The sequence below is a fragment of the Teleopsis dalmanni genome, chromosome 1, assembly GCF_002237135.1.
Source record: "Teleopsis dalmanni isolate 2A chromosome 1, ASM223713v2, whole genome shotgun sequence".
Classification (NCBI taxonomy): Eukaryota; Metazoa; Arthropoda; class Insecta; order Diptera; family Diopsidae; genus Teleopsis; species Teleopsis dalmanni.
In genome coordinates, this window is record NC_051846.1 from 208,875,915 (window position 1) to 208,900,195 (window position 24,281).

The 24,281-nt window shown below is 28.3% G+C and overlaps 2 protein-coding genes across 3 annotated transcripts; one reads left to right on the forward strand and one right to left on the reverse strand.

Moving 5' to 3' along the window:
- Positions 1 to 2,502: 2,502 nt before the first annotated feature.
- Positions 2,503 to 17,934, reverse strand: LOC119671634 (monocarboxylate transporter 12). Of its 2 annotated transcripts, XM_038082362.1 has the most exons (9): positions 17,682 to 17,933; positions 12,942 to 13,061; positions 12,130 to 12,313; positions 11,607 to 11,985; positions 11,261 to 11,452; positions 9,701 to 9,814; positions 3,321 to 3,651; positions 2,825 to 3,025; positions 2,503 to 2,749 (listed from the first exon to the last, which is right to left on the reverse strand). In XM_038082362.1, the coding sequence occupies exons 1-9, from the start codon at positions 17,845 to 17,847 to the stop codon at positions 2,589 to 2,591; spliced, it is 1,848 nt and encodes a 615-aa protein (XP_037938290.1). In that variant the 5' UTR covers positions 17,848 to 17,933; the 3' UTR covers positions 2,503 to 2,588. The 2 variants fall into 2 exon arrangements, with proteins under 2 accessions (XP_037938290.1, XP_037938291.1); XM_038082363.1 differs by lacking the exon at positions 11,261 to 11,452 and having other exon boundaries at positions 17,682 to 17,934.
- LOC119671635 (fatty acyl-CoA reductase 1-like) lies at positions 5,537 to 9,043 on the forward strand. Its single transcript, XM_038082364.1, has 10 exons — positions 5,537 to 5,973; positions 6,054 to 6,181; positions 6,249 to 6,554; positions 6,683 to 6,771; positions 6,833 to 6,942; positions 7,501 to 7,702; positions 7,796 to 7,970; positions 8,028 to 8,218; positions 8,524 to 8,673; positions 8,926 to 9,043. Exons 1-10 carry the CDS (start codon positions 5,922 to 5,924, stop codon positions 9,011 to 9,013), a joined length of 1,491 nt encoding a protein of 496 aa, XP_037938292.1. The 5' UTR covers positions 5,537 to 5,921; the 3' UTR covers positions 9,014 to 9,043.
- Positions 17,935 to 24,281: the final 6,347 nt, after the last annotated feature.

Consider the following 24,281-nt stretch of genomic DNA (forward strand, 5'->3'; position numbering starts at 1 on the left):
AATGTTCTTTAAGCTAAGATAATAGTCATGAAATAGTATTGATCCATAAATAATAAATGAATTAGTTTAAAGAAGTAAAAAATACGCTAATGTGATTATAACTATATACTAAAGGTTAGACTACGTTGCAGTGGCAACCTTTTGCACCAAAGCTCAATTGAGCATAAATAATGGGTCGGTTGAAAATCTATACATACGCTGGATCTGAAGAAACACCTTAATGTTCGAAATTTAAAGTGGAAGGGAACCAAACTGATAATGCTATGTTCATAAATTTAAAGTATGAAGGTTCTATCAATTCAGTTAGAAGAAAATAGAACCTACACTTTTTGAATCTTCTCTTAACCAATGCAGCAATGCTGTAGTATAGCTAATCACAATACTGGACAGAGCTACAGCCAAGATAAAAGTATTTAGAAAGAAGAACAAGTCACATTGCATGCCTTCCTAACACATAGTGACTTGTCAGCACCAATACCGTTGCACTGAATCGTTTTCGTTTTGTTTAAAATACTTACCTGGTACAATTTCTGTTCACGTTAAACCAATGAATCTAACGATCTGAAAGGAATCTTTATCTACCCTGACTTGTTTTGCAAGCCCTATAAAGGCTAATTTCGCAGTTGTTAGGGAAATCTTATTATCAGAGAAAGAACAGCATGTTTGCTTTGACAAATTTATCTGTTTTAGAGAGCGTAGACAACTCATTGAGAGAAGCCCAGAGAGTAACTGTAATGGCTATTAGAGATTTAATTGCAGTTTGGGTATACAAGAAAATCACAATATAAGGAGAAAGTACGGTGAGGATAATATTGGGAATAATTCAAAAAAATATTTGTAAATAGACTTGGTTATGTTATATATGATATAGAGTAATTTTTGTAGACATAGCTAGAATTGTTGATGGGTGTGTGTTCATTTTTACTGAACTCTTGTTTGGGTGTTCTTTGATGAATTTACAATGTGAATGATTTTCAATCCTGCATTCACGAAAAGATCAAGTGTGTTAGATAGGATGTAAGGATGTAAGTGTATAAATGCATTGCCGAAAAAATTCAACAATCTTAAGGTTGAAGATTTGAAAATGATACATAACCCAAGAAACCGTGGCAAATATAATTTTAATTACTTCTAAGAAACATTTTATAAAAGTTTTTAGTTTTTTGGACTAAATGTGAACAATAAAAGCAGAACTGAGTTTAATAGCTAAAGCTAAACTGTGATGATATATATTAAACCTAATCATTTGAAGTAGTTAACGATGTTCCAAAGCATGTCATATAACGAGCGTTGAAAAGAACTTAGTTAAGGTAGGTCGAGGCAAAGAAGGATGAATGATGTGTTAGATGGCTTTAACAGAATAGATGTGCGTGCTTAAATAGCCGTGGCACTGGATCAAAAGTAATGAAACTTATTGATTTTGAAACACTGGTCTATCAAGGACTAGTATTAGTATTATGAAAGCATGTAGCTTAAACTTGATATTTATTTTATTATTTTACCTTATTTTATTATTAAGTTTTAAAGAGAATTTTCTTCAAAGAAATAATTAAACGCTTTTTATATGTTGTTTTAAAAGAAAATATTATTTTATTTAATTTCTTTTAAAAAAATCTTTCTTCATGTATAATAAATCTATACTTAAATATATTGTATGTGAGTAAAAAGCTAATGTATATACAATTACATGGAATTCATTACATAACATATAATTTATTATAAATAATTACTAATTCAAAAGTTTATTAGAAAAAATTTTGTTGCGTATTATGGACAATAGAGATATTATAGTTTCGATATGCTATAAATGATTTCAAGTGTATTTGTGTATTTATTTTACATAAATAAATAGAAAATATATTTTTGAAAATGTTGAACATTTTTGTGAAATTTATAAAAGCATTTGTGACATTTGATCGATTTTCAAATTGTATATTAATTACGAATTAAATTAATTAAATATGCAAAGACAACGTTGGCTATTATGCAGATTTTAAGCATAATTACAAATACATTTATAATAAAAAAAAACAATTGCGTATACCTATTGCATGAAAAAGTTTACTATGTCTAATTAAATTCATTTTCGGATTAAATTATCTAATGAAAAGAAGAATTTATTTGCAAGTAAACATTTAAAATAAAATTATTTATTATATTATATTTATTATATTCTATTATTTAAAAATTCCTCATATGTGCTTAATTTTTAATTGAAAAGGCGAATATATCCCTATTTATGTCTGAACAAATACAATAATATTTACAACTAAACAATATTATCAAACTAAATTATTTAAATTTTAATATAAATTTTTTTATATATTACACGCACACAGATAATAATTTTATATATTTTCTCCCAAATACTTAATTTTATAATTTACAAAAATATTTCTTTTAAATATTATTTAACTTAAGATTAAAAATTTATAATAATTAAATTAGATTTACACAAAATAAATTTTAAATATTGCATTTTATTTGCATAAATTGCTTAATTTGACTATAACAAAAAATAAACCAATATATGTGAGGATGTAGGGGAAATAATATTATTATAACGAAGATATTTTGTGCAATTGAAACTAGCTTAAAGATAATTGTTGAGCATTTATTTGTTCAGCCTTTCTTTCATTGTACCGTTGAATTGGTGGTATGGCAAATAACATGACACCACTGATCGCAATCATGACACCAGCCATTATAAAAGCTGGACCGAATGATTCTGTAATATCGTATAACCATCCTATAATATATGACAGATTTCAATATATTGATTCTCAGTAAAGTTATGGGCAGTATTTAAAAGATAATCTCTTACCTCCAATTGGTGGGCCTATAAATGATGCTACACCTTGGAAGAGCAATAACAAACCAAAAGCATTTGTTAGTTTATCCAAACCCAATAGATCAACCAATATAACGGAAGTTAAACCCACATAGGCACCAATGGTGAAACCAAAAACAGCGCAGTAGAACATAAGCGAATTAATGTCAGTACACAGTGGACACAGAGCAGTGGCTACAATATAATTAAAAAAATATTAATTACTATTAATTAATAAATAAATTGTTATAGAATGTCTAATATACAATATATAAGTAATGATGTATTATATTATATAGTTATATATATAGTGTTAAGTTACTATATAAGATATAAAAAAATTTTTATTAGAGGATTTTTCAAATTTCACTATTTCAGTTTATTTAAATAAAAATATAAAGTTGAAGTAAATATGCCAATGCTAATATATAAATCAATTAATAATACTTATTAAAGTAAGTGTAAGTTAAAAAATATTAAAACGTCTTACCTATGCCACAAATTGTTAAGCAAACGTTATAAACCCATAATCGATTTACCCAAGGTTTGTCTGATATATAACCTAATATTATTCTGCCTACTGTATTAGCGATGCCAATTGTAGCTATCAGATAACTTGATTGTTCACTATCAAGTTTCAGTGTCTCGGCTTGTGATACTATATAAACGTAAGGCATATTGAAGCCGATGCTAGTGCAAAAGTTCGATGCAGCAAATAACAGAAAGATGACATCCTTCAAAAGTGAGAAATTCATCATTTCTGTAAGAGTATCTCTTGTTTCTTGTGAACAACTGACACAACCACAACATTTTTCATTTTCCTGTAAAAACAAATTGTAAAATAATTAATATTTAAAGTAATAAATCTAGTATGAATCAAAATAAAAGAATAAGTCTTAACTTTTAAAAATTTTTAACATATGGACTATGCATCCAATAGACAAACTACCTATAAGTTAACAGTATTTCCTTAGGCTGTAAACATAATAGAGTTGAAGATGCAGACAAATATAAAACATCAGTTTGATTACAAAATAATCCATCAAACTGATGAGTGTTCTTAGTGAAAATAAATCTGTTGTAATTTGTAAGAAGGACTCCAGAAAACAGATCGGTTAAAAGCTTCTACAAATAATTCTTCATCCAATCGCGAGGTTAGTTCGTATGGATTAATATTACGAAAATGTATACCGAACTAAAATCATTGAAGGCAGACCAATTATTGCATAATTAAATAAATGAAAAATACTTAATAACAACAATTAAAAAAAACGCAAGAAATTTATCCTCTAATTCTCTCTACACGCTTCTGCCGAAAACTTCCGGTTTATAATTCTATGATAGCATCCATATAGAGTGTTAGTATTGCCGGTCGAGAGAAAACCCTTCATACCATTTAATGCAAATCTTTGGAGTATTGCCTACTGGATCAATAGTAGTACATATTGGCTATGGTTATTCTTCATCTAATCTCCAGGCTGGTATTCTTGTTGTTCATGACGGTGAGACTACCAAGATAAATAGTATCAGAAATGGCAGAATCGAAGATATAGTTCCCAGCTTTCAGCTCGACTTCCGAGCGAATCACATTTTTGTCAGTAGATTTGACAAGTACTTTGTTTTGACCTTGTGTATCGCTAAGCCCATTTTTACAGATTCTTTTTCGATAGGAGCAAACGCAGCAGTTATATTATGTGTTCTACGCCCAATAAGATCGATGCATGTACGTAAGCAGTGAGCTGGACACATATGTAGAATATTGTGCCATTACGATGTAATACTGCACTGCTGCAGGGTATCATTCTCATGACGAAATTGAAGAGATCACACGATAAAGTAATTATCTTATTCTAAACCTTGGACGGTATCAAAAATTTAGAACAGATTGGATCTTATATTAAAGGACCTATGGGTACTGCTTAACCTCATATAGTCGAATTGTATTAACTTTGCAGGAAAACCGAGGTTAGAGACTGCGGTGCAAAAGCGACCTCTTCGAATGTTACTTTGTAATCATTAAAAATATCGTGGAACTCGATGTTATATTCGCTCATCAATATACAATATCTATCGCAGTGTGAATAGTTAATCAATGGTGGAGCGACCAAGTAGAAAGACGCACTGATATGTGGCTTTAACCTTTTAAATAGTATAGATAAAAGGACCGTGTACACGATAGATGTTAGGCTGATCTGGCAATAGTTGGAGTAAACCTATTTTTCTTTTCTCTTTCTTTCTCATCTTCCGATACTGTTCGTGTACAGCTGGCGTAGCTGCAGATTTTATAGGCCACATTATTTGTAGCAGTAGTCTAGCGGAACTCTTATTGCAGAATTAGTTTGGTTATGTAAAAGAATTAGTTTGGAGAATGTGAAAATCTAGTACATCGCATATAACAGCGCGTAACAGCGAGACTTGCGAAAGTAAATAGATAAGCGACAAGAAAAAACGTAATACCACATTAAAACATGTCTCAATAGCAAATAATGAAGAGCGTTGGTGCTTTGCTTTAAAAATGACAAAAGAGAAGGGAATTTTGAGTTTACAAGCAAAAAAACAGTTCAACGCTCAAATGTTGGATATGAACAAATACTATACCATATACGGTTTATATGATTTCCAATGTTTTCTTCACAACAGTACGAATATCATATCAAAACTAACACAGCAAGAAGAACACAACACAGGGACAAAAAGATTCTATACATTTTAATAGAACTTTTTAATATATTTAAATATACTCATAATATAAAGCTATGACATTTGCTCTGACCTTTACACGTCCGACTTTATTTCGCGTAATTCTGGGCCTATGTTTTGCCATTCTCTATGCATTAATGTTTTTTTAATTGGAACTTTGTATTTGACGACATCGAATTGCATTTAAAGAACTTCTAAAATGAAATGCTGAGTTCATTTGAGAACACCACACCAAATAGTAAACAACTATAAGTTTTGTGACCAGCTGCATAGAACAATACTTTGTATTTAATACTCGTATATATTATAATAACACAAGAAAAAAGAATCTGTTCAAGAAATATTTAAAGTTAAAGTTCAGATTGAAACGACTGACGAAACAAAAGCCAACATGATACCGGCATTCTATGACAATTGTGAAATATTTGTTACCGGCGGAACAGGTCAGTACTTTGATTTATACATCAATTTAATTATAATTAAGACACCTAGTAGACAACTAAACAGGTGTTATTTATTTTAGGTGCTCTAGGAAAATCGCTATTGGAGAAATTGTTAAGATCTTGCAATGTGGATCGCATTTATATCTTATTGCGTTCGAAAGGAACCCTAAATCTGGAACAACGTCTACAAAAACTCTGCAATGCCAAAGTAATAAACATATCCTTTATCCCATCATGCACTTATGACAAACAATTTATATGCTTATATATTTTAGATATTTCGTGTTTTAAAATCAACAAAACCAGATGCATTGAACAAACTTGTGCCCATAGCCGGTGATGCCATGAAGAAGGGATTGGATATTTCGGAAGACGATGTGAAGTTAATGGAAAATGTTTCCGTTGTTTTTCATTGTGCAGCTACTGTGCGCTTTGATGAAGAACTCACAACTTCCCTCAGACTAAATGTAGCTGGTACATTGGAAGTATTAAAGCTCGCTGAGAGTTTTAAGAATCTGAAATTATTCATGCACGTGTCAACGTTTTTTAGCAATCCGTACTTGAACTATGTGGAACCAAAGGTATAAGTCTGAATATATAATTATTTATTAGAAATATTTATTTAATTTTGATTTGGAACACAAATAGTTAATTTGAATATATATTTTCTATGATAATGTCTATTTTAATGATAATATTTCTTTATAAGGTTTACACTTCACCATTGAGTTGGAGAACATGCTTAAAGCTATTGGAAAACAATAATTCCAGTGAAGAATTGTCTTATATAACTAAAAAGTAATTAATATAGTTTTTATATTAAGATATATATACATATATAATTAGTTTTAAATTTTAGAGTAATTACTGGTTTTCCAAATACATATACATTTACAAAAAATATTGCGGAATCGTTAGTGGACGAGTGGCGCTATCGTTTGCCAATAGCGATTTTTAGACCATCTGTAGGTAATGACATTAATACATAAAACCTAATGTTTGTTATTCTATTCAACTTTTTTATATTGTATTAATTTGGTTTGGAGTTGAGTTAGTTATTATTTGCATATAACTTTAAAATATTTTTGGATAAACTAATCTAAAAATGATAATAATTCGACAAATATTGAGAAATTATTTTTTTGCCCTTTTGATATTCGGATTTTGTGATATTCTGGACATTTTATTAATTTAAAAATGTCCGGAATTATTAAAAAATCGTTAAACATTTTATCATAATATAATGCATAATAATACAAATACACAAATTTTCAAAATACGAATATTCATGTCAGACACGTATGATATTTAATTGATCATTCAAATCGATTTGTACCATATCATATCAAAACTAAAACAGCAAGAAGAAGAAGACAACACAGGGACAGCATGCTCCTTAATCAGCATGCGACTTTAAGATAATATGTATAGTGATGTATATATAGTGATGTTTATATGTAGTGATGTGCAATTATATATATATTCAAATACAATATATTCTACTAAAATTATATGCTAAATTTACAGTTCTAGCGTCAATAGAAGAACCAGAACCTGGTTTTCCACCATCGTTGATGGGGGCTATAGGTCTTTTCGTTATTAGTGGCGCTGGTATTCTTAATTGTATTTCTATGGCAAAAAACGAGCGGTTAGATATGACAGCATTGGATAATTGCACTAAGACTATGCTCTATTATGGAGTAAAAGCCTCCGAAATATATAAAACAAGGTGGGTTATTGCTATCATTTGGATGTCCCTGTATGAAGAAATTTGGTCAAAAACTATATGACACATTACTACTCTATTACTTTGCTTTCGCAGCGTACCAGACACAACACCCGTTTATGCAACTTCGTCCTCCAAACATTTACCATACGCTTTCAGCGCATTTCTTGAAGTAGTTAATGACTTCGGACTTCAAACATGTGTTTACGAGAAACAATTTATGCTACCTCACTTATCTGTAATAGATAATAGACTCGAATATAGAATATTAGTGAGTGATGTAAAATATTTATCATATGAAATGATGTTTTAACATCAATACGTGTAGGTTATATTGAAGCAAGTAGTTCCTGCTTTCTTGGGAGATGGATTGCTTCGTTTGTTTGGTTATAAGCCTGCATTACTAAGTGCTATACGAAAAGCGTACGTAACTTTGGAAGTACTACAACCGTTTGTGTTTAATACTTGGGATAGTCCAGGAGTAACAGACTATGAGCAAATGGTGGAGGACACAAAGGGGTAAGAAATTCATATCCATTTAACGTATAAATGTGTCTAACTTAGACTAAAAATAACTAACTAATTGATTACTGTTAATGCTTATGTATTTTGAGTATTTTGGTAAATTGATTGTTTTGTTATAAACTAAACACACTGTTAGAGTATTGGGATTGTAACCTGTAATTAATTGTAAATATTAATTTGACAATTAATTAATTAATTATATGTAAATAAATAAATATTAATTTGACATTTTGAAGAAGTACGGATGTTCTAAATTGCTTTTAAATACTGTTTTTAATTTTTTTTAAATGTTATTTTAGAACTGAATTTGATGTATCCAATAATACAATAGTGGCATATGATGTAGAGAATTTAAGGATCATGATGATAAGGTTGATGTATAAAGCTCGGGAAGTGTTGCTGAATGAAGATATTAGCACCTTACCCAGAAGTCGTAAAATATTAAAAATGTAAGTTACAACATATTAATTATAATATTGCATTTCTTTTTATCTTAATACGAACAACTATCAAAAATGATGATCACTCAAACTTTCAAGACATTCTAAAAACCCCATCGGATTATATGCTATTGTTATTAAAAGTACAAATATATAATAATAATAATATTAAAAAAAAAACTAGTAACTATATTCTATTTATTGAAGATAATTAATTAAATTCAACAATAACAAATAAATTTTCTTGTAATTTTTTTTCAGAAAAAGGTTTATTTATGACTTGCTGTGTTTCTATCTGTTTGTATATATCTTTAGAAAAGTATATCAGATAATATTCAATTATGTCTAATTAATTTATTTATTTTTTGAGAAAATAAATCCACAAATTTTTACAAATTATAAAATAATTGTATATATTTTAATTGTTTAAGCTCTACAAGAAACCCAAATATATGTATCTCCAAGGAAATTGTCCTTTTTTCGATAGTAGTATATTCTTACAGCTATGGAAATATTGAAGTATAAATTTATAATACATGACAATGATCTTTTGAGGCTGATTTTTGTCACATCAAACATTACTGGAAATCTAAACCTGGATATTATATCTATTAATATATTTGAGGGCTTCAATATCTAGCACATATCTGACACATGTAGAAATTTAAAAACCATTCTTGAGAGATTAAACATCTAAATTGACGTTTTAAGACCAAAAATTAGAGGCACTAGTTCTTGAGTTCTCTAGCTTGATTGCTTTTGTCAATAATTTTTTTTTATAATAAGAACAATTCACAACAACTACATGAATTTATGTTACACTGATTCATTATACAGATTCTATGCTAAATATTACAGAAATTCTTTTCGCCTGAGCTTTGAAGTAAATAACTTAGTTGAGTTAGTTCTTTATCGAACAGCTTGAAAAGTTTATTTATTTTGAGTAGTAACATCAAATATTTTGAGATTTTTAATTATTAAATAATTTTTGATCATAATAAACTTTAATTAAAAACTATTTTAAACATATACTTACTTGACTGTGGCTTATATGCGTGCTATGCTTTAGGGAACCATAACGTCTTATCGTGCCGGAACCATTAATATCTGTACGAGATCGTGCATATTCCGGTATATTCAATAAGGAACCCTAATTAAAAGCGTACAAATAAAAATAATATATTAAAAAAATTTTATAACTAAATAATAAAGACTTTTATGTGTTGAACTAATTATATAAAATATTTATGTGTTGAAGAAAACTTATTGTTAGCTGAGGGAAAATACATATATATAGCAAGCAAGCAATATATATATTGTAGAAAGTAATACCTAAGAATTTGTGTATACCTACACATATACACAGGTTATAAGGTACGTAAGTGCCCTGGTATATATGCTGACCAGTCGATCACATAGAAAATGATATCGAAAGTATATGCAGCGTCTATACATCAATGAATTAACATTGCCTAAGGTGAAAAAGTTATAGCGTTAAGGTCAATGTCGACCGTCTAAACGTTGAATCTATAGTCTAAACTATCCCTAGCCGTTTGTACATGAGATTGACACAAATTATTGAACACAAAATTTGATGACTTTGTAATATTTTCCAGAGCTCTAGGAAGGTTTAAGTCTACGACTGTCTGACGATCCCTCATTTGATATGTACTTACATAAGTGACTATACTAAATATCAAAATATACAGCGAATTTTAAAGAGAATTTCGAATTTCTTTGATATTGTACATATTATATGTTAAATCTATTATTTAAGAAGAGTACGTTAGTATGTCCCGCTAATTATTAAATAATTATATATTAAACTATAGAGTACTATTGTATTGTATATTAACGAGCTTGGAGGTTAATTCGACTTTGGTCCCTATTTATATGTACTTACATAAGTACTATATATATACATACTTACATCATATGTTACAAATATTTTGAATTTCTTTGAATTTCATATTTTGTTTTTATTTCAGAAATGTTATACTCCCGTTAATAAAAAATTAAAACTGGAACTATAAGTAAATGCATTGTATATCAACGAAATCCACTTATGGATTGTCTTTATTGAAATGTAGTTCTACCGAATTTTGTCGAATTAGGTTATTTAAATTATAAGAAAAAACCTTTTGAAAGTATTGTGTTTAATCATAATTGCAATTATAATTTCCGCTTATAATAGAAAATATCTTTAAAGAAGGAAATTAATTATTTAACAATTCTGCTTGGTATGGGTTCATGCAAGTTCATTAGTCGGTTGATCAATCAAATGGAATTGTACCATAACCACAACCTATTGATTAGATAGGGTAAACAAAATTTTAATAAAATATTTAATTATTTCCCCTCATTCAAAGATATTATATTAATTTATATATAATGTATACAGTAACTTTACTTAACGAATGTTGTTGGATATATAAGTGATATTTTCTTTAATCACTGTTATATTTAAAATATCATAAATAAAAATTCTACAAAATTAGTTAAATAAAGTTATTCTATTATTTGATACTTACACTTTATTTACAATACTTGATAAAAGAAGATTTAAATATAAAAGGTCACTTGTGTTATTACTTACTTGATATAAAATATCTGGTCGGTACATAGTACCGCTCGCAGACTTTTCTCTGTGAGTTTCCTTGAGCTGAATTGGTTCATTCAAATGGGGTTGACTAACAGCAGTTCGCATTAAGTCACTACTGTTACTGTTTTTTCTAGGCAAAGTGGAAGTTTCGGTTATGGCATGCACACTAATATTCGAGTTATTATTCTGTAGGGAAATACACAAATACAATTTTAAACAAAATACCAAAAATAGGAAATTAGGACTTTTTAAGCAGTTTTTAAAATAGATTAATAAACTGTTAGTCACACAACTTTTCCTTAGTTACATGTTTTTTTTTTTTGAATAGTTAAACACTTACGTGGTTAATTTGATAAGTATGTACCATACTATTTGAACGACATAGCCCGGTCTTCCCATTTTCTGGTAATTGCAAGTATTGTTCAGGTTGAACGTTACCATTCGCTTTTAAAGGTTTTAACTCTGCAACTGTTGTGTTGTTGTCAATTAAATCGGTTTTTTTTGATTTTGGTGGCTTTGGAGGTTCTAACGGTCGAAACATAGCACCAAATATAATGCAGTTAAGCACTATACCGCCGATGATGAGCATAGCACCACGCCAGCCGTAGGCATTGATAAGATGTTCGGTAAGTGGTGCAAATACAAATGTGCCGAAACCGGAACCACAGACAGCAATACCAGTGGCAAGAGAACGTTTTGTGTCGAAATAAGTGGTAACACTAAAGTCAAGCAAAAATTAAATTAATTACTTTTAAATTTTGTTACAATATAACATATTTATCATATTTTTTGTGTACTCTAATTATTATTTAATTATTGTATACATTTATAAAATATAATGTTAAGATATTTATTTTTGTTACCTTACAATTGCTGGTAGATAAATAAGTCCCAGACCCAGCCCAGTACCAAAACCAATTGTAATAATAAGTGTCGCTACATTTTGTGCAAAAACACTCAAAATTATGCAAATAGCAGCAAGTATAGAACCAGCTATAGTTACTGCTCGACAGCCATAGCGATTGACGAAGGAAGATGATATGGGTCCTAAGGTATATAAAGAAAATTAAAGTTTAAATCAATTTTTTTAAAAATTTATTTATGTATGCATTTGAAATTATTAAGTTCTTATGTACAAAAGTGCTCTACATTATATTAAATTCAAAATCTATATTCTTTATTCTTATTGTATATATACGTTCATTAGAAATTCATATGCCTTGAAATATGCAACGAAAGTTTCCTAATACCACGGAGACGTATAACACTTATAACACTTTTGTCAAGAAGTCTTTATCGTTTATTATATATGAATAGCTTGTGACTGACTTTATTAATATTTCTTTTTAATTATAAATGTTTATTCACTTTATGAATTTAATAATTTGTAACAAAACTTCATATTTGTAAAATTCAAATTAAATGCAATGTGGGATACAAATGTCACTCACTAACTCACACCAGCGCTTCAATTTCGAGAGGGCTAATGCTTGGCAGTTGCATTTTAAAAAATCTTTAAAAAACAAATTAGTAATAATCTTCAAATAGCGCTGATGATGGATATTTTGTGATATTCTTAATGCTTAAAACACCACTTAACAAGTGATTAGTTTAGTTTTAATATAGATCTAATTATCTATATTAAAATTTTATTATGTGTATTAAACAAACTTACCAGATGCAAAAGTAACACCAACCATAATAGATACAATCCACGCTGTATATCCTTTGCCTTCATTGAAATAATTAAGAAATTCATTGTAAAATAAACCAAAGGAATAAGTCATGCCATCAGCTAAAAAAAAAAGAAAACAAAATATTTTTTAAACTATTTTTAAAGATACAAATAAATTATTTTTTAACTTTTTATTAGTCCATCTAAAAAGCCTTCGAGCAAACTATGTTAGATTGATGGATATGGATAGGCTTTGAATATTTATCTCAATTATTTATTACAACCCATGTGCAATATTTCATAATAGTAAGGGAATTAATAGCTCTTTTAATTAAGTGTTCAAAACACCTATGGTAGAATATACATAGATGTTTAATGGATTTAAATATGGTAAATAACATAATTAACATCATTGGTAATATGAAGTTTCTATCTACTAGTAAAGACTGGCACGAATTTGCGAATTTAATAACTGAGACTCTGACTTTCTAATCTTCACATTTTTGTGTTTATAATATTTATAATTATCTAGATAATCATGCTTATCTTTTTATTAAATGTTGCACTGTGGTCTGAATTCAGATTCACTGCACAAATGCAAGGAGCTTTTTTTGCACTAAATTTATTATAAGATAATTATTTTCTTACGTACTTTGATAAAAGTCAGACTTTTTCTAAATTAATCTCCTGATACTCTCAGGACCGTTAAATTGAAGCAGAGTTTTACCTCTCATAATCTGTAGTTTATACAAATAATTAATCAAACTAAAGTATAAATGTATGTCATTTATTACGACTGTCATAGCTGTTCATTAGACGAAGACGAGGGAAATGTCACTCATAACATAGTCGAGTACTCATTAGAAGTGCTCCTTTTATTAGAACATTTTATTTAAAGTTTCTTAAAGCAGTCATTATGATTTAAAACTGTGTTATTACAACAGATTCACTTATCAGTGTCTGAAAGACTAATAACGAGACTGACTACCACTGCTATAAACTTCTATTGTGCCTCACAACTGGAGTATCACAAAAGACCTATTTTTCAGTACTTTTCAGTACCTCTGTTGTATGTAATATACATTGATCCTTCATCTAACATAATATATAATAAAAGTATATCAAAAGTGACAATATTCAATTTTCTCTTTAGTAATCTTACCATCCTAGATGATGGTTTCGAATGAATTACACAATTCGAGAGATGTTTTCTTCTTCAACTTAGTCTTAATGGTGTCATGATTGAGATGTTTCGTTATCAACCGTGCCTCATAGATGATTTGTATACTTTAATGACAACAGAAGTAAACCGAATGAAAGTATAACAATTTGATAAGATGGTTTTAAGAATTACATGACGTTGGTGTTGTTATTGTTGCTTCCTAGTAATATTTTCGCTATTTTTAATATTTGCTGATTATAACATTAATAATTACAAATATTTATTTTAATATTATACTCAAACAAACAGTAGTACTTAGTATAGTTATAATAATTTTTAAACTTAATTGATAAGATTGTCTAAATGGGTTGAAGAAGTAAAATTATTTGCTCGAGAATTTTTTTTCGAATACTTTCACTTCAAATGTCTGCGAGTTTATCTCTTCTTTGGTGATTGAAGTGATTAGCTTAAAACTTAATTTTCTGATTTTCTTTGAAATTCTAATATCTGGAATATTTTTGATTAAATAGTCAATAAATCTAACTTAGACAAGCTTCATAAAAAGTTAACCATAAAATAACTGCTACCTGAGCATGTTTACAGCTTTCGCCTTATCAGAAATAAAAATTATTTCCAAAAGTTGAAGTACAAGGAAACGAATATAAATTACAAGAAAAATAATACTTTTATTTATACATAAATAAAAACACGTGTTTATTGCGATATTAAATTTATTTATTGCAAAAAATTTTCCATTCTGTAACTGTATTTTATGCATTATACAATTTGATATATTGAATCAGGTCTGCTGCTCTGAGGTTGAGATACTTTCACCTATACGAGTACAAGGGTGATAAGGGTTATTAGCATTATTTTATTAATTTAATTAATTTTTATTAGTTTGTTTTTGTTGCTAATATTTGATGTTTTGATAAATCAGATCATTGGCATATAATTAACTTACAACAAAATTTTGTAAATAAGTATCAGCAGTTTTTGTGTAACCGCCAAGGCTATAAATTCAAAGTAACTATTAACTGTGGCTTATGACGCTACTTTTGGATACAAATTCTATTAGTGAACATTCACCTAACTTTCACATATTTTGAAACTCAAGAGCTGGTATTTCTAAAATTTTCTGGTGTTACTGACAGATAATAATGCATGATCGCCATGAACCCCATGAGTCAATTGTCATGTTACCAACACCAAATTTAGATACGATAGGTAGTAGCTTTGCCAATACTTAATGCGGTCCTGAACTTAATTTACTAAAAACGAAAATTTGTACTTTAAGTGTAGCCGTATAATAAGCAATATTAGTTCCAACATGAGACAAATCTACATAACCAAGACTGCGTAAAATATTCTTACCAGAGTTATTTTTTAAAAATTTGGGCTATTTCTTATTTTATTAAAAGTGTTACTTAGTACTGTTATACTTCTAATACTGAACCCATAGAATAACCTGTTGGATATCGTCAACGAATATAATTTTGTAGCTGAAAAATTAATCATCAATTACTTAATTAAAAAACAATTAATTAATTAATTAAGCAAAAGTTGACGCTTTATACGTCAGTTATTTGATTAATAAATGAACGTCATATAACATTCATACTTTTACAAAATATATAATCGTAGATTCTGGTACAAATCGTCATCAGTACCGGTTGTGTTTTGATTATAAGGTCCTAATACGTAAAGGTTAAATATCACAACTGATCACCACTTCTGACATAAACAGGTTCTCAATATAATTATTCGGAAATGTGACTTCTGAATTTTGATCAAATTTTCAACCAAATCCATCAAATTTCTTTCTATAATTAAAGTATATATGGTATTAACAGTTTTTTTGTTGTTACGTTGATAAGTAATAATTACCAAAAAAGTATACTATTTTTTCATTTATGTTTTATTTAAAATGTAGGAATATTTTATAAAAATTATTTTTAAAAAAAAAAAAAGAAAACAAATCCGTTTCTCACCATGTTTCGCATAGCAAATCTTACTACTTTAAAGCCAAAAACCTTGGGACTGTAAGTGGATTAAGGATTTACATAGCATTTTACTTCAATTCGAAGTTTCGGTGTTAAGTAATTAAAACAAGCGGAAAATAATTTTCCGTTTGAGAGAAAAACTTATTTTATGCCTTGTTAGTTTTCTCAAAGGTTACAGAAATCCTTTCGCCTTAATTTGCTATTCGCAAAACAGATATTTAAATTCAGCGAAACGAAACTCAATCCCTTTTGTAAATTCAAATCTTTAAACATCAGCATGAAGTAAACGCTTGAAGTATGGGGTAATCGTAAATATTTTGAATATTTCATAGCATATACTATAATAAAAAAAATATGTTTAAATATTTATTAATCGAAATTAATAAATAACACTAACACTTTGCTAGTAATTATCATTACTAGTGATTTTATAATAACTATAGGGAAGACAAAGAAGGTGGACAGTAGAATCAGATTTGTCATAATCAAAATAGTTATATATTGGAAATCTCTTTAGTTAAACTAACCACATAAACATAATATATCTTCATAATATCAATCAATGGGAACATTTCTGACTATATGAACACCATTCTTAGACTGACGGGCCACAGGTGGCATAAACAGTAGTTATATTATACATATGACATAACCCACCCATCCATAACCCATTGAAAAAAAACTTACAACTTACAACTCTTGCTCGTCTCTTAATAGAATTACAGCACTGTTAGGACACTCTTTAAAAGGGAAATTTATCAGTCAACTAAACTATTAACAACTACTACCTTAGTTGCGATTTAGAGAAGAGAAGAAAAATCTCACTTATCTACTCTTTGACTGCTCGGTATACATCCAAAAATTTTAGTTTAGAGTCTCACATTCTCAAGTATCTATCCGATATCATCAGTTTAGGAATTAAACATATTGCTCGTTTCATTAAAGTGACTTTATTTATGTAAACTTTTTCAAGTTGGCTAGCCTGTCTCAAGTTTCTTGTTTGTCGTTTTAAAGTACCTACTTTACTTGATCTGATTTAGTCACATCTTTTATAAGACTTCTCTGCCACTTATATCACCACACTAAGTAGGTAGTTATATCCAAAGAACTAACTTCAACTGACACCGATCAAAATATTTCAATGAATAGTTTATCGGTGAATTAGATACATTTTCTCACTATGGTATTAGACCTTAACGATAGGTAATCACGTTATGAAACTTTGTACTATCTGTTAACTATCTGTTAAATACCAGTAGATATATGTAGCAGCTATTGTGCTATAGTTTAAAAAAAGAACGTTTTGCCGGTATAACATAACCGACTATATTGGAAAAATTCAGATATTGGAAATCCTGGCATATTTAAGTCTCATATATCTAACAGTATAAAATTCTACAACTTTTTTAAACCTGTCATTACTTATAAGATATTCTGTTTATTTTTATAGTTAAATAGAAACTAGAAGAAATTGAAAAATATTAAAAATGATTTATTTTTTATATTAAGAAAATGATGTTAGAAGATATTACTGAAGTTATGTTAAAAATGGAATGTAATATATAATGTACTTACTTATAATGTGTATCATAAACGAGCCGAACACAACCATCCAACCCCAGCCGCCATCTGGTGGTATAGGTTGATTTATTGTTGTGTCTTCGACCAAATCACAGTGAGACTTTACAAGTCCATTGCCATTGGATTGTGACTTTCTGCGTGCAGGTGGACCGTGAACCATTTTGTACTTAAGGTTTTGTATTAAAAATTATTTTTTGATAAAAAATCTTAATTTATTTTGTTTTAAAAATTAAATGACGCGACTTATAAAAGGAATGTAAGCGTTTTAAAAATTATTTAATTTTAATTATAATTAGAAAATATTTAAATAAAAATAAGATTTCAAAAAACGTAAAAAGAAACTAAATATGAAATATCACAATCTTCAAGAATTTGACTACATTTGTTGTTAAAAAACGAAACTAAGGAAAAGTGTTTTGTTACTCCGGTCTCATGTTGCTTCGACCTTGCTGACGTCACAGTGCAATTGTGTTGATGTTGATTTCTGTAAAGTGAAAAAGATACGAAATGTTGTTAAAGAAATTTTACGAAAAAAGAATATACAAAATATTTTTAAAATCTATTTGAGTTTCTTCCTCCTTGAACTCATAGAAATCAATGAGGCGTTGCTGAATTTATTTCCAATAAGTCAACGATGATTCTAATGCAATTGAATTCAACTGCAGTGATGTTACTGACATATTTGTAATGATTTTTGAAGTTGTTTTCATATCTCAATTATTTGTTAGATAAACATATACAGGCTAAAATGTCAAATTAAATTGGATTTAAAGTTATCAATTATTAAAAACTGTTTTGTGCATCTAGCCAAGTGCATCTCCAGAAATTAATTGTAATATCACTCGCATTGCAAATTGCAAGATGTCAGTTCATATAAATTGCACAATTTAAATGTGTCAAAATTAATACTGTATTAAGTAGACCTTTCTGCACTTTTCACAGCTCACAAGTTATATATATATGTAGATAGATATATGTATATTATATATAATTATTTCAATATCATTTTTGGATTATGGCGCCGCACATGCATGAAATTTTTTTGCCTTCTGCCTTCATTTCAGAAATATATGAATTTTTTGCTTAGATTGCAGTTGGACTTATCATTGCTTTGTCACTAATTATCACACATTCAACTGATATTCCATAAGCACTTTTCGTTGATTTTTGCGCTACATAAAGAAATCTGTCGAAAGTCATTAAACTTCATAAAATTTCTTGCTGGATCGCATTGATTGCTCAGCGTATAAATGTTCAGAGGTTCAGTCATATAATCGTATATCAAATTTTTATTACCTAATTTTGATTATAAAATATATATTTATATATAAAATACACAAATTCAATTAAAAAAATTTCTATTTATTGCTTGGGTTTTCATTTCAAGCATCTAATTAAGAAATTCTGTTTAAATGATTAGAGCAGACAATCAACTTGTAAGTAAAAATCAAATGTGTGAGTGCAGTAAATTGACTTTTTATTCTTAACAAAAAAAATCTAATTATTTTATTAAATTTTTTCTATATTAAATATTTTGAAGTAAAGTATTAAATCTAATTCATAGGGAATTTTGTTTAATTTTCTAAGAAATCTAGAGAAAATCTAAAGATTAAAACGATATGGATTGACGTTTGTTTGCTTATGATAGGATCTATTAAGTTGAAGTTTCTATGCAATTTCTAGTCACCTTAATCGAAACTGAAATATACGTAAATAAATATATGAAGATGACTGTAAATAATATAAAAAATATTATCAATACGTACAGCTTTGTTATTAGCAACAAGTTTTGCTACAAATACACTACAAATGCATTTATATGCGTACTTCGACTATCCTCAAACTATACTTCTTTGATTATTTAACAGAGTTTTAAAATGTTTAGGTTTTTTGATTGCAAATATTCAATTTAAGTTAGTTAGTTAGTTGTGATGGAGGGAGAACGAGTTCTCCTCAATTAGCTAAAAGAGCCGTTTTGAATCCAGAATCACGTCAAGCTAAAACCGGCCAGAGGCATTTATATAGACATGAATCTGACCAATGCTAATGCTAGAGATATCGCCGAGTGTGTTGAAGAAAGAGGTCCTCAGAAACTTAAGCCTAGTTCTGGCCAAACCTGGATATAGACACATCGGGTGTTCTGGTGTCCTTTCTTCGAGAACTGATGATTCAATTTCAATTTTACAAAGAATATAACGAGAAATCTGTGACTGGTTCCATTAATGTGTATAAAGAAAGTTTTAGTAATATACATACAAGACATACGATATTCATAGTGCCATTTTGTTATATACCTGAACACGATATATAAAAGAAAGATTGCTAATAATATTTAATTATTACCTTATTAAACATATATCATATCTTATAAAGGTTTATGCAGCTGCCTCAAAATTAATGACAAATGCAATCGGACATTTGAACTTTAATGTATCTAATCATCTGTATCTATTACAACATCATCTAAACTGTAGAAATAGAGTAAACTTATTTACAAACTATTTCAGTTTTATTATAAAATAAGTTAATTATATGTCATTTATGGTAGTAAAAATCACTGTCATTTAAACATATATTAGTTATCAGTAGAATTATTAAACTTTTTTCAACAAATATTTTATTTTAACGTTTATTCTTTGTTTTTGCTTCCTTTTTAGTGCTGTTAGTTGGCACCTTTTCTATTTGATTTGCTTCTTTATTATTTTTATTGGCATTTTGACTTGGAATCATTTTAATGAAAATTTTTAAGCTGTACTTAATTAAGTGATGAGAATCGGTTCACTTCAAACTTTCATATAACTTCAATTTATTAGGATATTTCATTTGTAGTGTGAAATTTTCAACGTTTCATTTTTTTTGACAGTGTATGATTTTTTAAAAGTATGTATTATTTACTTATGTTGTAAAAAACTTTCGTTAAATTAAATAAAAAAGTTTTGTTTGGTTTTTTATTTATATATATTCATTTTAAATATTTATTTTCTATATAAATATACAAAATATAAATAAAAAGCCAACCAACAGTTATTTCTTCAGATTTACAAGAGCTTTTAAAGCTATAAATTCCAATTTCTTTTCAATTAAGTTAGAATTATTGAAAACCTATAGTAATTTGATGATTTCTTTAATTTTAACATTTTAAATTCGTATTGAATATATGAGATTTTCTTAGAAGTCAAAAATATGTAAATATCTGATATAATATATAATATTTTGAATTTTAGTACTAAAGTATCTATGACCTTACAAATATTTCACTTAGCTACAAGACTTTATCTATCCTACATTTACTTTAAGTTTATTAATCTATAAAGATTACTCGTAGAGATTTTAGAACTTATTAAAAAACACTTCATAAATAATGAAATCATGTTTTCTTCAAATGCTGTTTTGATATTGATAAGTACAACTTTTACGATTTTAATTGCGAAATTGCTTAAGTGGTTGGTATAAATTTAAATTAAACAACAAAATAGTTATAAATTAGATCGGCGAACATTAGCCAATTGTTGCTATAGAAAGATTATTAGTTAATATTTTTTGAAAGGTATTCATAAATAAATTTTGTTTTCAAATAAACAAAGGTCAGTCCAGTATTGAAAGGTGAAGTAGAAAACCGGTACAAATATTGTAACATCTATGAAGTCACAACATATTTGGTGGGTAGTTCATATCTGCAGAATGCCAGAAAAGATATTGAAGATTCAGTGTAATTTTCATTTTATTTATATTATATTTATTATGAGTATATATATTATAAAAATATATATGAAAGAAGTATCAATACAAATATAAAAAGGAAATAAAATAATGTCAATATAGTATATATAGTCATTCTGTAGCTATCTGTATAATTCAGTTTTTATTTTTAATTAACAACAACTGTGGATAGTAGTTTTATTATCTGTTAAATGGGCGTGTTTGTTTTAATCGCATTTGCGTGTGTGCATCATACGTCTTAATCGGCTCTAATCAAATCATTTAAGAAAACAAATTTTTCCGCTAATTTCTTTAAAACCGGAAATGAGCGTAGCTTTGATGTTTCAGTTTTTTCACAAATATTTTTTGTTATTTTGAACTATCTATTTTAGTGAGATTCATGACAATGTCGGCTTTATTTCTGTGTTATTAAACTCAAATTAATCAGCATAAAAATGTTGATGTATATTGAATCAAAACAAATCAAAACGCACATTTAATTTAGTCCGACAACATCTTTGAGTCTATTTTTATTTTAGTGAATCTTAATTGTACAATTAACCTCAACATAGATACTCCTCTGATGCCTCACCCACCAAGCAGTATTATCTAAATAGGCTCGTATCGGGTTCAACAGTTTGAACTCTACTGAATATTTGATTTCGGTTTGAATTCCAGCTTTGCAGTTAACGTGCAGATTTCTCTATCACATGTTTAACCTTGAAAGAAAAGAACACAGCGTGAGGGGCGGATTATTGCCTGGTTTCTAATTGATTCCAAGTGCCAAAATGGAGGACTTCGTCAGCGCAGTAACACATGAAGACAAGCTGTTTGTGCATGTGACTAGAAGTGATATGTTCGCATGAGGCCGATTCAAAATTGATTAATTAAAATAATTCTTTTATGATTTGATTATGCAGCAAATGAATTTATTCCTATAGATTTTATTGTACTTTAATCACTGAAAGAGTGTGACTAAAGACATTGTTGATTTTTATGACTCATTAAAATTTTATTGCCATTTTAAAGTTTCACAATTAGACTTTGAGCACACTTATTCCATACAAAATTCATTGAGAATTTATTTTTATTTTACGAGTATTAATAAAATTTATTTATAAAAATATTCTATTAGAAAAACCATTAAAAGTATTAAATTTAATTTACAGAATTTGGTATAATTATTGTAACCTTTTTTCTTATTTATATTTAGCATTATATATATAATTTCTTTAAAATAAAAAATATTGCTTTAAAGATAGCTTCAAATTCGTTTATAAACAAATATAATGAAAGGAAAGTATCATTAATAATTAATGAATTATTAAATCAAGAAATTAAATTAATCATTACACCAAAATTTATTATTATATAAAAAAAGAACAGTGTGATTTTAGTTTAAATCCAACAAAAATTTTATCATTCTTATTACTGCCATAAAAAACAATAACACCGTTAGCCTGAACATCACAGGAAGAATTGCAATTACCAATAAGTACTTTCTTTGGATCTGGATGCCTAGATCTCTCTCTAGATCATGTAAGCTTATGTTTTATGGGTCGATCATTATACGTGCGATTCTGTATGGCTTGAATGCATAGACGTTATCATAGACTGATGTGTTTGATAGTTAAGTTTTGCTTTCCGATATAGTGATGACTGCAGCATCCGATCAAAGTACGAACTGTATAAGCTGTGTACCGAAATTGACATTGTTCAGCCAATAAAAGTTAAAAAGGTTTTGATAGCTTAGTCATGCTGTTAGAACGGACGAAAAAGCTAGAGTAGCAAAAAAGATTTTTAAAGGGATAATTGCAGGTAGACAACAAAATAGAAAAATATATCTCGGGTGGAAGGATCAGATTGAAAAATCTCGAATTGCACTTGATTGTAAAAAATAGTGTTGTGGTTTACTAAAACCAGGAAATGATCAGCACAATCCAAATCACTTATTGGTACCTATGATAAAATGAGATACTAGAATTGTATGAAGTTATTAAAAGAAAAATTTAGAATCAAGACAGGAACATTAACAGGACACTGCAAACTAAAACATCACCTTACTAGACTGGTGTAGTAAGAGAATGACGAGTTAGCCAAACATGTGCTGTTAGAAAGTCCTACGTTTATGCACACATAGATGAGACTCCTGGGAATGTAAATCCTTACGAAAGAGGCAATAAAACACTGTAAAGTAGGTTCTATATTATTATTTATCGACGCAACATGGCTTAGAGACTTACTCCAAGTGCAGAAGAAGGCACAATAATCCCGATGGATGTAGTGCCACATCCCCTCTTATTAATATTTATTTAATTTGGAAGAACATTATATGCAATTACAATAATTTAAATGTTTATCTCTTTGAAACATAATATAACTTTTAGATGCACCTTGAAAATATTAAGTTTATGTTTTGAAAAAATGCACATGGAATAATTTATGATTCTCTGAAATTTACGATTGATTATTGGTGAAATAGGTTAAATAAACAAAATCGTAAAAGTTATTTTTATAACAGACTTAATCAAATAATTATAGCGAGTATAATTACGTGTTTTATTGGCTCTTAAAATTACAACGTAAAAATATAAGTATCGTTATCAGCTTAAGTTTGCGCCAATATAAGGCATGGAGATTTCCTTAACCGATTTGAATAAATATTCCAATGTCTTGAAGTGCGAGTAGTTTTTATTGTTCTTTGCGTTTCAGATTTTAAATAAATGCGAAGTTAATTTAAAACTTAGATATGTAGTTTTAGAAGTGTAAAGTGTCAATAAAATCTTAATATTTTAAAACATCTGAGCGCAGCAAATTTAATTAAAAATCATTACTTAATGTACAGAAAAATTGAATAGATTTGAAACAACTGATAAAATCTAAGTCGCTTGGGTG